Source organism: Clarias gariepinus, chromosome 13 (assembly GCF_024256425.1).
Source record: "Clarias gariepinus isolate MV-2021 ecotype Netherlands chromosome 13, CGAR_prim_01v2, whole genome shotgun sequence".
NCBI classification, from domain to species: Eukaryota; Metazoa; Chordata; class Actinopteri; order Siluriformes; family Clariidae; genus Clarias; species Clarias gariepinus.
The window spans coordinates 23,661,748-23,676,244 of NC_071112.1; the positions used below are offsets into that span (position 1 = coordinate 23,661,748).

At 39.0% G+C, this 14,497-nt stretch overlaps 1 protein-coding gene across 1 annotated transcript in view; it reads right to left on the reverse strand.

Moving 5' to 3' along the window:
* Positions 1 to 2,560: 2,560 nt before the first annotated feature.
* LOC128535857 (serine/threonine-protein kinase PAK 6) overlaps positions 2,561 to 14,497 on the reverse strand; it is a 28,687-nt gene continuing 16,750 nt past the window's right edge. The window contains exons 2-9 of the mRNA XM_053509929.1: positions 14,168 to 14,393; positions 12,267 to 12,941; positions 7,513 to 8,055; positions 6,996 to 7,129; positions 4,867 to 4,993; positions 4,583 to 4,708; positions 4,032 to 4,166; positions 2,561 to 3,947 (exon numbers count right to left, since the gene is read on the reverse strand). Coding sequence (XP_053365904.1) covers positions 3,780 to 3,947; positions 4,032 to 4,166; positions 4,583 to 4,708; positions 4,867 to 4,993; positions 6,996 to 7,129; positions 7,513 to 8,055; positions 12,267 to 12,941; positions 14,168 to 14,371 — 2,112 coding nt within the window. The 5' untranslated portion in view covers positions 14,372 to 14,393 and the 3' untranslated portion in view covers positions 2,561 to 3,779. The remainder of the gene's footprint in view (positions 3,948 to 4,031; positions 4,167 to 4,582; positions 4,709 to 4,866; positions 4,994 to 6,995; positions 7,130 to 7,512; positions 8,056 to 12,266; positions 12,942 to 14,167; positions 14,394 to 14,497) is intronic.

Below are 14,497 nucleotides of genomic sequence, written 5' to 3' on the forward strand. Positions count from 1 at the left end.
TTCGGGCTTTCAAGAGGCTTGGATTGAGACTGGAACAGAGTAATCACGCAGGCCACACTGCCCTTCAGGTAGCTGAATATTTGGGACATAGCCATTGTGTTCAGGTGCTCAGCACTACAGGAAAGAAGATGGGTAGCAGTGTCGAGCAAGTCCATGATATCCCAGGTGGATCACGTGATGTGTCCTGGCCAAATCAACTCCCTAAGCAAATTCTGGAAAAATTCTCAAAGCAGGTTCACGGCAAGAACGAAGACTCGCTGCCGTCTTTGTTTCAGAGGCAGGTGTGGGTCAGTGACGTCAAAGACCTTAAGAGACGATTTAGTCAACAGCATTCCCCAGAAAGAACCAGCTCAAGTGGCTACCAAAGTTTAACCAGACTTCCAGAGAGGCGTTTTGCTGAGAAGGAGCAGCATGCCCTGTTCAGCGTGAAACAGTTCCAGAATTCTAAGGAAGCCGGCTTTGTGAGAAAAAGCTGCCAAAAAGTTGAGCACCTTGAGATGAGAGAGAATCCGCCCCAGTGGGGGAAAACAAAGTCGTTCAAGCCGGACCTGCAGACGGGACGCAAACAGTCGTATCAGGGCGAGGCTCGTGACGTCACGCAGTCTGTCAGCCAATTGAAAAGAGCTTCTCTTCCAGACGAGAGACCGCTCATCCCGAAATTCTACTGCCATGGCAACACTTCCGTGAAGAAAAGCGACGTGGACAGAGCGGCTTTACAGCAAATGAACGGAGTCTCTCGGGTTGTCGCTGAACCGCGGAGCAGCGAGACCTCCGAACGGAAGAAAAGCTCGATCAGGCGCGGCGGCGGCGTCAAGACCGAGAGACCGAACAAACTGCTGTGCGGGCGGGACGAGGCGCCGCGGGAGAGGAGCCGGATCCGGCGGCCGGGCTTCGACGGGCTCGGGAGCAGGTTACTGCGGCGCTTCACCGCCCCGGAGTTCATGGGACTGGGGAGAGACCGGCAGTCCGCCAAAGGCAAGATCGCGCGATCGGAGACATTTCCTCTTTCACACACACACAAACTGGTGAATAGTCAGCCGAGTGTCGATAGCATCAGCGGCGTCAGGTGCGAATTTGAAGCCAGTCCTCCAGTCAGCCGAGCCTAACTTTTATTTAATAACATTATTATTATTATTATTATTATTATTATTTGATTGTTTGTTTGTTTCTGTAATTTATTATTTTTATTTTACTTGAATTGAATTCTTCTTTACTCTTAAAGTTGGGAATCCACGAATTTGATTTTAGTTTTCTCGATTTAGAAACAAACAAAAAAACACGAAAAGCAAATTATCTAAAAAATTAAAGGGTGCTATATTAATTAAGTGAATTTGCAAAGCGCCGGCACGGTGCCTTAATGGTCATCTTGCACCTTCAGGGTCCGGGTTCTATTCCCACTTAGGGGTCTGTGTGCACGTGCATGTTCTCCCCGTTTCTCCGGGTGCTCCAGTTTCCTCCAACAATCCATAGACATAAAGATTAGGCTAATTGACGTTCCCAAATTGCCCTTAGTGTGTTTGTTTGTGTGTGTGTGATTGGCACCCCATCCAGGTCTCTTGGGATAGGATCCAGGCCCCCCTGTCATCCAGTCCACAACATAACGTTGTATAGATGATGAGCGAGTGAGTAGGAGTGAATTTGTTAAACGGTTCCTGTTTGTTTGCTTGTTTGTTTGGTTTTTTTGAGCGAAATTGAGCCGAACCACTTCAACAAGAAGTCTCCCAGACTTCTGCAAAGCCATTAGAGCCTACTATTTTAGCTGCTGCTTTTTGAAATTTAGAAAGAAACACACACACACAGGGATCACATGCAGGGATTTCACTTGTTTCAAGCTGTTTTATCAAACACTATCATGAACAAAATGAGATAAACCTGCAGAGTAAAGCAATTTGTTTTTGATGGGTTTCTGCAGTTTGGATTCCCAAGAGGTTTCATTTTTCTCAGAACTATTCTCACAGAGCTATACCCACAGATACACCACTGTAAATACACAGATAAGGCTAGAGATGCATCTATAAAGCAGGTAAATGGTCTATACAATACATGAATGTGCTGTCTTTGAGAACATGATATGTGCAGTTCAACAGCCACCGGTTTTTGTACAGGGTCACAGGTAAATCGTCTTATTAACCTTCATAATTAGTGAGTTTAAAATATACCTCTGTATGTTCACTTATATACATCCACAAGCTTTAGGCAGTTGTACTGTATGAAATTCATGTACGAAATCTGTTCACGCTCATATTTCAGACACTACAGGGTTGTAAGGTAATATACGGTATATAGTATATGTATGCTATTAAAGTATAGCATATGCATTCAGTTTGTGTACAGATAAGATAATGTTGTATGTAAAATGGAATTTTAATTATATTTAACTGGAAGAAATATTTGCACCATAGCTGTGTTGCTTATTTTACTATGCATATTGTGAATGTCAATCATTTATATTCTTTAAATAAAATTAAAGAACATTTGACTGAGAAAATAAGTCTGTGTGTGTTTGTGTGTGTGTCTGAAAAACAGCACCATCCCTGAATATTTATCCTTTATTTGTTTAGAAAAAAAAAAGAAATTAGGTTTAATTTTTCTCATCATGAGCAACTGACATATAAATAAAATCACAATGGAATAAGCTGAATTGTTCAAGAAATTTAGAGATGATGTACAGAATGTACACAGCTGGTGAGAAACCATTCAGCACGTATCATCCAGTGTGCTTTACTTCTATGAACATAACCACAATCGCCTGCCATTCCTTAGCGCACACAGATTCACACACTCCCACTGAAAACTCCACGAACTGTTAAGAAAATAAGTCACAGTACAACAGGTTGGATGCGAAAATGCCAACATGAATATCACATCCCAAGTGTAAACATACACTCTCTCATTCTCTCTCACACACACACATTGTAAACAAACACACTAAAGCCAGATGACTTATTTCATATGTACCTTTCCCACTCAGTCATAATGATCAGAATGCAAATACAGGATTGACTCAACATGATTGTATATACACATTATTCCTTCTTTAGTTACTCTTTAAAAAGTCAACCTGTCGAGCTAAGAAGCAATATTTACAGTGTATAAATTTTTCCGGATGATTCAGAACCGCCTTGTGAAAAGCAGATGTTTAGTCCATTGAAAAAAAAAATTCAATAAATAAACATAATAAATAGATAAATCAGTAGAATATACAGTTGGTTCCAATGGCTCATTAAAAACAGTCGCCACCACAGGAGCTGAACGACAGTCAATGACAATGTTCTAAGCTCTGTTTCAAGTCTACCTTAAATTTGGCCTACAAATGCCACTGGCATGCAAATCCTGGACAAGGTGCAGTAGTCTCACTGTGCTAGGAATTCTGGCAAAATACTGACCTAATCTGGCCAACAAGCATCATGATAACATGAAAATGTCTTTTCTTAAACATAGTGAGTAGCTCATCAGTGCTAAAAACAGTCTTAGTGACAGGCTTTTAATTAAGCACTACTTATCCCCAGTATGAGGTCTTCACAACAACAACAAAAATCACCTGTTACATATGCCGCAATTCATGATCGCCCCCATCTACAGTACATTAGCCAAGGTCATCCTGCTTGCATGTGCAAGTGCTAACAAGTGCTCTTGTCTGTGAGTCTATAAAAGCTGTACTGTGTATCAGCTTACGATATTATGTATTCATTTGCACCAAGGATTTTCAGGTCTTGAGTCCCAAGAGCCTGTGATGGCAAGTATTTGGAGAGGTGAAAGAGACAAGAAGAATAAAGAACTCAGCAGCGAGACATGCGCTTGCGGTACTGCTCGACCAGGGGCACTAGGCACTGTGGAGAGCTGCTCTGCAGGAGGAAAGGGTGTTCAAGGAGGTCTGTGGCGCTAGCACGCTCCAATGGGTCTCGGGTCAGCATGCGGTCCAGGAAGTCTTTCAGCATTGGAGACACCTAGAAAGAATAGGATGAGAAAGCTATGACAAACTGGAGCTGTTTTGAATATTTCTGTGCACGTGTTGAATGTACTGTAGGTACCTGCTGAATGTTCCGTATAGTGGGTGGAGGCTCATCTCTCAGCCGCTTCATTGCCACCACGGGTGTTTCACTGAAGTAAGGAGGCTCTCCGTCCACCATCTCCACTACCATAATGCCCATAGACCACACATCTACCTGTGATCCAACGTCACACCACAATCATAAGCATAAAGCGTATTAAATGTTTACTACTAAGATATTGGTTTAGTCTGTTGATTCAAAATATGGCAAATTATTTTTTTTTATATGTATATGAGATAAATTAAGTTGGTCGATTAATCCAATACATTCAATGCTGCAAAAATGTATATATAATGGATATACTTTGCATTCTAAGGAGTTTTAGGCGGTGTAAAACTTGTACACATGCCTATTAATATGGTCTCTAATATTCTTCTTTAAAAGAAATCTACCTACATTTTTAAATATATTGAATTACAAAAGGTTGTATACCAGTATTATTACAAAACGGAGGAATAATATATGCTAAGATGTTAAGGTTATATTCATTTAACTATGGCATGATGATGTTTCCATTCCATAATCCATACCTCAGTGCCATATGGTGACTTTGAGATAACTTCAGGGGCCATCCAATATGGTGTCCCTACTAGTGACTTCCTTTTAGGAATATCTTTGCTGATCTGAGCACAAAAGCCAAAGTCTGAAAGTTTAATCTGAAAGGAAAAAAAAGAGCATTGCGGTTTACACTTGCTACATGGTAAAATTATTTTCATCCATAATGTGGTCCATGAAATACCTAAAGCATGCATTTGGAGCACAAACAAAGGGAGGGAGCGAGTGAAAAAGAATGGGGAGGCAAAGTGAATCTTACCCTTCCATCCAAGGACAGCAAGATGGAGTCGCTTTTGATATCACGGTGAATAACACCTTGTGAGTGGAGATAAGCCAGTGCCTGCAGGACAGCCTCACACACCGTGGCAATCTGCTCTTCACTCAACCTGCACAGTTAAGCACATCAAATCAGGTATTCATTCCATGTCTTATGGTTGGATCAGCAGTATGACTGGGTGATTACATCTTAATGTTAGGCTAACAGGCAGATCTTAACTTTTTATGCTCACCAAAAATAAAATTTGCGTTTTCATTTGTAGTCTTATAGAATTTCTAGAAGTTGGTACTGGTTTAACATAAACTTCGCACAATATGCTGTATAAGAATCCATTACAAAACATTCACTCACAAACCTCATTCTCATTATTATACATCATCACTATTTGTTTTATGATTTGTTTCACTGAGTTATTACTATTTATTATTACTCAGTATAACTACCATGAAACAAATAGTGATGATGTATAATAATAAGAATGAGGTATGTGAGTAAATGTTTTGTGCCTTATGACAAATAACTAAATGATGAATAAGGGGTTATGCAATATATCATAGGGTTTATGCATTAGGAAAAAAAACTGTAAGTTATTCATTTTAGGTTTACAAGAGGGATAAAGTGTTTCATTTGAAAATTAAGCTTTCTATATAGTTAGTATAGCACCTAAAATACAGCTAACGTAATGTTGCATACCTTTGTTGTGTAAAAATAAGTTAAGTTCAGGTAAGTACAGTACAGTAAAGTTTTATAATTAAAGAAATGAAGTAATATGAAGCAGCATACTGCAGTTCAGGGAAAACATGCATTAATGCATGTTAATGCAAAAAAAATGAAGCACTGTCATTACAACAATGACAAATTGAATTAGGCAGATCAATCATACAGTATCTCATTAAATAGAAAGATTGGGTGAACAGTAAGTTTATCCTGAGGTACACAACCTGATTTGACTCCTACTAGTAATCTACTGCCCTCCTGTGGTTCAAACAAGCTGCTACAACATAAGAACCTGACTTCTATAATATTTCCATAATATGTTTTGCAACCCCTGCAATATGATATCACTGCACAGGGCACTTTAGGTTCCTTTGGCTACACACATACCTTTAAGGGAATCTAAACAGTTTCAACTGTACCAAACTGGCCAGGCGTTAAATTTTTTAGTGAAGAGTTCTAAGAGGATACCAAGGTGGTCCCAAAGAATAAAGTATATGAGATTTCACAAAACACAAAAATGTTTCAGAAAACCAAAAAAAAAAAACATTTAATTGATATATATATGTAAGAAAATGCTGTGCTGTGTGAAATGTTGTGTTTCGGGAAAAGTTGTTGGGTTTTTGAAATTCAATTCAATTCGATTGTATTTATTGAACATTTATAAAAATGATCATTGTTGCAAGGCAGCTTCGCATGATCAAAATTATAGTGATTTGTACTTCAGGGCCACAGTAATGTACAGACATCCCATCCATCCATCTTGGAACCTTTGTAGTCCAACTGGGGACCGTGGAGGCCAATGGTGATTACGATTGTATTTACTTCCATTTTATGACCTCCGGTCAACATTCGCGCACACATTCAACAATGCAGGCAAGTTAGGAATGCCAATTAGCCTAATCTGCATCTCTTTGGACTGTGAGAGGAAACCCACAAAGCTCACGGAGAGCATGCAAACTCTGAGGCGGGAATCAACCCGGACCCTGGATGTGCAAGGAGACAGTGCAAACCACTAAGCCACCATGCCTCCAAGATACAGACAGTGCATCAAATAAACCTGTTGAAGTTCTTGTTGGTGTCCAAGTTTATTACTGATTTGTTCATATTTAAGCATATTATTAACTACTGCAAGGGAACTAATAGCAACATCATGTAGTTATGAAAGTCAAAAAAAGTCTTGACCACCCATTGGTACCTTTGTTTTTTTAACCTGAGATCTTAACCAAGACATAAAGACTGCAATGTTTAAATTACATGGCTCTCTTTAAACAATCTTTTCTATATTCATGAAAATAATTAGATAACTTTGGTTAAAGTAAAAGTATAGTAAAATCTCTTTGGCTGAGAAAAAAAAAATCTCTAGTACTTGTTGTTTTTGACTCATAATGGCTTACCTGGTTTCAGACACTATGTTTGTCAGAGCTCCTCCCTGGAGGTACTCCATAATAACCCAGAGCTCTTCCTCCACCAGTGCACTCTTAAACATCTCCACCACATTTCTGTGCTGGTAGTCCCGCATAATCACTACCTACATATGCATACACACTTAGTTACTGCAGTAAAAAGAAAAAATAACATACTTGGACCTAATGCAAATGTTTTCCAACTAACTCTGTCAAAAGCTGCCAACAGTACAGAACATTTGTTAAATATTTTAAAGCTATCATGTGTGCATTGTAATGAAGGATACTAAAAGCATTTGTTTGCATATGTGCATGGTGTTTTAGAGCTTTTTATATACAGTGAATCTCCTTAATTTATGTACAGTATATATCACAAATATATGTTATATTTTTTATTATTTTACCAGCTTATCAAAAAAACTGTGTATGCAACCTAATGCTCTCTATTCTCTCTACTCAATATTACTCTACAATAAAAAATCTTTTAGGTTTCTCAAGAATAGCAAACCTCATTGAACAGCAGCTCCCGTCTCTGCTGCCTGCGTAGGTCCATCATCTTTACTGCCACCAGACGGCCACTGTGCTTTTCTCGTGCAATACACACCACCCCGGTGGAGCCCTCGCCGATCTTGACAAAATTCTCCAGGTAGGACCGTGGGTCTCCCTTGTCCACCACCATCTGCAGGGCTGCCTTGAACTGCTCATGGGTGACTTTGGGTGGGTCAGGCGGAGGCCGGGGGGATGGGTGCTGCTGTGGTCTGAAGGCTGGCGAACAAGTTCCAGCTGGACTGGTGGCCAGAGAGCCAGTGGGCGAAGGCCGGGGCTGGGATGGGCTGTCCTGTCTGGGATAGAGGCCTGGATTGGGGCACCCCGAATGCCTCAGAAAAGGATCAGGGCCTGAGGGCCGGAAACTGATGTTGGGAGAGAGGCCGATTGTGTAGCTGGAGGATGACCGCACGGTTCTGTGAGGCCTTGTGGTGTTCACCATTGGACTGCTAGCTCCACTGTGGAAGAAGCCCGGCTGAGGTCTCAGGAGAGTATCTGCCTGTAACTTTTGGGAATAAGAAAGATACATATTGGCTGATGTCCCAGGGCCAAAGTGCTCTAATATTAATTAAAACCTGCCATCCTTTCATTAGTTGTATCCCTTGCTACTGCAAATCCTCCCATTCATGCCATCCTACGTTTTCTGTTAAGTGTGCGTCGAACTTAGAACATTTACTCCCAGGGGCATGAGCACTTCCAAAAATAGCATCCCACTTCCACAGGAAGATTGCAGCTCTAAGTGCTTTACGTCATTTTTTATCACCTTGAGAAATCGTCAAAATTCATAGAACAAGCTTCACAGATTGGGAAGTGTGCCAGCGTACTTAATCTTCAGAGACACCAGCAAAACACTGCAGGCAGAAATTAAAATATAAGGCATATCAAATTCTAAAACATGGATAATCACATTGTGGATTCGAATTCTAAAGTACATTAAGGGCACATATTTTTACTTGCATTGTGTATAAGGCCTTCCATCAATGAAATGCCTTAAATACATTGCAGAAATACCACGTGGTAACTGGCACATGGCAACTGGAAACTACAGTATTATGACTACTACTACTATTGCGTCCAGTGCTGGACCGTTACAAAGAAAATGCATTCAGTTACTATATGTAAGGAAAACGTATTTACAGGACGTTTTACAAAATTTCTAAGTAAAATATTATATGTTTTACTCTCCTATATCATGCAAACAACAATCGGGGTGTGCTTTATTTTGGCTGATTTTCTTTGACCTTTTTGTTGCAACTATTAGATATATCTATCTAGCGAATACGTTGTTATTACAAGATCAGTGAAACTTGAAAATTATTGAAGAACATTTCAAATGCATTCTCTGTCTGTCTCCCATATAATATATTATATTTATCTTTTTAAAAATAATTCTCTCTTAAATCTGAGTAATTACATATATGTTTTATGCTAGTAGTAATTTTAATAAAAAAAAATTAATTCTTAAAATACATACATTATTACCGTGATAGTGTTATAGTGCATGGCTAGTTAGGTAGCTCATAACTGCTAACTCTTAAGCAGCAAAGGATTATCACATGGCAACCTGGTCAAAATCAATTCAAGCTGAAACTACTAATTGGGGAAGTGGTGGATAAAGTAATTAAGGCTCTGGGTTACTGACTGGAAGGTTGAGGGTTTAAGCCCCAGCATCGCCAAGTTGCCACTGTTTGTATTTAAAAAAAAAAATCATTTCACTATGCTGTAAAAAGGTACAAATAATTAAATCTTACCTATCTTAGTAGTCATTTGAAGTTTTATTCATCTTTATTAACTAGCTAGATGTTTCACCTTTTGTAGTGTTTGTAGTGTTCGAAGCATTTCAGCTGAACATTCTCAAATTGTGTAATATTAAACATTTAATGTGAATACTTGTAGTAACATTTTGGGAAAATAAAATGCATTTTGATTAGTTTCGCATGCAACAGCTGGTGTTACAACAATTGGCAGGTAAGGTGGAGTACCGCTTTAACCAACTGAGATTACTAACTTCATCATCTACTAATTATACATATGAAACAATGATCTTTATTTATCAATGAAATGGGGGTCAGAGCTCATAGATATTTGGCAAAAATGTTTGAGATATTACAGGATAAGCAGTATAGAATATGAATGAATGAATGAATGAATGAATGAATGTGCAAGTTATATTTTTTGTCTACATTTTATTTTAAACATACGAGTGGAAGCTTTCCCTCAGACATATATTGGTTTTCATAAACCTTATTCTACAGGGTGGCCCCAAAATCTGGATGCACAGGCATTTTACCTTGTATCTAATCAGATTAGAGTCAATATCCATTTGAACTTAACAAAAGAAGATCCAATAGAATCAAATGTAACACCCTTTGACTTTTGGGTCATTATCCATTATGCTACATTAAGAAATATTCAGATGTTCAAATGTTGGTATTTAGATGCCGTCAATTTGAGGATTTGCTGTAATTATTGCTTTTTAATATGTCCTGTATAACCTGTATATGCCAATACAAACACAATGTTCATATTTTATTGGTACTTTATGTGGCTTCATCATCTATCTAGAAACCTGTCTATTCCATTTAGGGACTGTGGAGGCCAATGGTGATCATTGCATTTATTCCCATTTTTTACGGCCATGGTAAGACTTCAAGTCACCATTCACACTGGCATTATGGGAACGCAAATCAGCCTAGCCTGAATGCCCTTGGACTGTGGGGGAAAAAAAACAGACAGGAATTAAACCCGGACCCCGAAGGTGCAAAGCGACAGTGCTACCCACTACACCACATCTTAATAATAATTACTTTATAACCACAAACTAATGTTCTTGTTCATATACGTTACTAATTGTCATAACGTTGCCAAAACAATAGCATCAGATAGTGTCCAGTAGAAAGAGACCTAAGAAATTTAACAGAAGAATCTAATGTAACAGGAAGAGTGCAAGCTAAAACCTAGCTACATATGCCTTTAATTTATTTCACCAGCTATTAGTATTTAACAAGCTTATGCCATGTGTTACCATCATAATAGCTAACATTTAAGAGGTTGGGAATAAAGCTGTTACTTAGCCTCAGTGTCCACATTTCTGAATAAAGTAATAAAAGGGACACTAATCTATTAAATCTGATCTGTCTTTTTGTTTTGTCAATTGTTCTTCAACGTGAACTTTCTTATACTTGAACTTTCGGCAAAGTGTTTATTTAAATAAATCACTGCACTTTAATTTGATTAAAGAATTTTAGTACTTTTACCACCTCTAGTTACTGCATCATCATTAAGGCAATCAATAAAGCTGTAAGATTCCATAGGGCTATACTGTACTGTATATCCAGTGGTCTCAGATGAACTCATTGAACTTTACCAAGGTTCTGACTTTTCACTAGGTTTCTTCAAATGTGAATAAGTTTTAATTGTGAGTTTTATGAAAATGGTGAAGTCCCGGATAATAGATTGTTCCTGATGCAGTGTAAAACTTGCAGGGCAAAAAAGTGTGAAAGGCACTCAGTGCTGCAGCATCACTTTCACGCTATATACAGCATTTCTATAGGCACTTGATATATGCAGTCTAGCAGCACACTGTGTAAAAATCAAATCCTAAATGCAGTTTTATGGAAGGTGTTTTATTAGCTACCTTGGATGATCCGCTCTTGTCTGCTTATAGGTAATGTACCTGAGGCTATCCTTAGGTTTATGTTGACACATTTCTAAACACAGGTCACATTTACTGTACATTTGTATGTGCATTCACTCCAAAGTCTGATAACAAATGGAGGCAGAGACCTTTAAGGCAATCCTTTACGTTTCTTTTTCCTTTCTTTTTTTTTTTTTTTTTGACTTTTTCTTACTCACGCTCTTTATTTCAGAATGCGGAGATACAAACCTGTAATGCAAGGTCTGCGTATTAGTGAGATTATAATACTTGAATCGTTGAAATATTGAAAGCTGAGAATATCTAAAGAAGTAAGAAGCAGAAAGACTAATTGCTTTCGTGCAAATGTACAAAATATTTAAATGACCGAATGCAGATGGACACAAGTTATTATATGGAGTTTTAAAAACACTGACATGTATATGTTTTTTTTTTTTTTATTTGATAAAGTTGCACCATATTAAAATGCTGAAAATGAGATGTAGATTTTTTAGAATCTGAAACTTTATCTTGTATTTAGATTGACATTACATATTACTAAGACATCATCATGAACTAAGCATGTGGCTTATTGGAGTACCTTATGACCTGTAAGTTTTGTGTTCTCCCAGCTCTTATATACAGTATACACTCCTCAACTAATGAGAGTCCTTTAATTAGCTATGGTTAATTCAATTAGTTAAGATTGTGGATTTTACTGCTTTGGGAGCAAAGAAAAAACTTACATTTGGAGGACAGTGGTACTTCGGGACATGCATTGGAAAACTGTCCTCTGTCCACTGCCTCAAGACATAACAGTGCTAGTTTATCTATGACAATTACTTACATGCATGCAAAGAGCTGAAGAAGCAAATCAAATGTGGGTGGTCTATTATATGCAAAATTGTAAAATTCTTAAACATTTAACATAAAAGTGACTTGAGAGTTGATTCTAGGTGCACGAAGAGAATAAAGATAATCGAGACTTGTTAAAGTCTCAGTGTGTTAAAAATAGACTTTGTCTGTTGGTTGTTAGTGTGTCTGCAGAATGAAAAAAGCTAAAGGTTTAAAAATGTGCTTACCTTTAGGTCATAAGAAGAGTACGGTCTCCCAGGACTGTTTTGTGGATGAACCAGGAACCTGTCAGCAGTTCTTATATCTGTATTAAACCCTCCGCTCTCTGCTTGTCCTTGCTGCATGGGTATAGTTGGACTATAAAAGCAGGTGATGGGCCTTGGGTTGTGAGACAGTACTATGGGAAACTCCCTTCTCATCATCAGTCTTTCATTAGGACTACTAATATCTCCACCCACATAAACTGGCCTGGGTGGCACTGGGATTGGCGGTGGTGGAGGCATGGGTAGGATGGGAGGAGGAGGAGGAGGAGGATGTCCCTCTAGTGAGTTAACATTAACCTCGTAAGTGGATTTAGCTCTAGGCAGGATGCCGTTGGGTTCCAGGGTGATGCTCTTCTTCATACCCATAAACGGGGTCCCGCTTTCACTGTGGATGTTCCGTATCTGGTCTCGCCAGTGGTTCTGGGAATCTGGGTCAAGCTCAGTGCGCTCCAGGTCCTCATACTGGTAACCATCACCCTCCATCACTTCACCAAGGCGTCCCAAAGATTGGGCTCTCTTACGAGTCGAAGGGCTGCTTTTGCGCAGGGAGTTGGAGCTGGTTACTGACAGACGACTCATATCCGACAGCATGGCTGAAATGTAGGCTCCGTGCCCGACGAATGTCCCACGCACAATTGTCTGAGGAGAAGAGAGACACAGCAAGATGTTATGATTAATGTGAGTGGAGTAGTGAAAATTCGAATGGGGCTTATGCTTCATAAGCGAGGCTATTTTGGGATACAGTCTATAAGATCTACCTTGTTGGTTCCTAGTAATTTAGCAAAATCTGTTTTTACTTTTGGCAAAAACACATGGGGTTAGAAAAATTTAGTAGGGTAAAAACAATGCAGAGTGTACTGCATTGTACTGCATTGTTTCTTGGGTTAAAAACAATGCAGAGTGTACACTGTTTCTCTTGCACCTTGTTGGTCTGTCAGACGTTTTTCTCGCAAAGCTGATGTTGACCTCAATTTCAGAGCCAGTTGGCAGGGTTTTGGGCCGCAAAGGACAGTTTATGTCAGCTGCCATGTGCTTCAGTCACTATGTCCTTGATGGGCGATATAAATATACCCTAAAGTAGCCGTGACTCATAGCACCATTGCAGTTCAGGAACAGACTTGGTTAACCTGTCAGAAGAAAGCCCAGTGGCCTGGATTTCAAGCTCGGTATTGAATTAGGTAGAGGGGAAGTAAATGTTAAGCGCAGTATACACTGTGCACTAGCCCATTTCTATAATCTAATAGCAACGTTATGAGGCCCAACACGATGCATAAAAGGTTTAATCTAATGTAATGTTGCATATCTAACACAAATCCTTATTTGTGCCATAACATTTAATGCCACAGATGTGGACAGGGAAAATGCTGCATCATTTCTGTCATGTCCTGTTGGATTGTTTACACTATTACTGAAAAAAGCATCATTACACTGTAGCCATGGGGGAAATCTGCCATGGTCATGGTCCACTGCTCTGTAGCTTTCCCTTTGCTTGGAACTGCATTTTTTATCCCTGACTCTGATGCAAGGGGTATACAGCAAGGACCATTATTAATTGTTAGCATGGAGTCATAAATCTTTGGTGTAATCCAAGCATTGTTGCTGTCGAGTCAGTGTACAGCTCATAGTGTAATTGTAAGTGCAAGCTCATCATACATAAGAAGGTAAAATTATGTTATGCTTCTCACTACTCAGCTATAACCTGAGCAAAGAAACTTTCTTCTTTGGTCTAGTCTTTGAAGAAGAGAACTAACAGAGATTGCCTTAAAACATGAGTTAAAATACATGCCAAACCTAAGTTTAAAGGTTTTGTTACTTACTTTGCTTTTGTTTCTATCCGAATTCCTTGTATTTCTTATCATACTTGCCTTCTTTGGTTTTAATTCCACTGGTGTTATTCTGGAGGGGTCCACCATGGGTTTGGGTCTTCGCAGGTTCTCTATAAGACTCTGCCATTGTGTTGGTAGGCCCACAAAGATCCCAAGCTTAGCGTCATAAGAGGTATGGACTCTGTGTTCAAAGTTCTTTGGTGCAGAAATTTCTGGCCTCTTCTTCTTCTTTTTGCGAAACATTATTGGATTCTAGATAGCCAACCTGTCCAAAAACAGATAGCGTTGTGTCAAAAAAAAAAAATCAGAGATACTATAGTATCAGTAGAAGCAAACATTTCACACTGACATTTACCACTGCAAATTTTT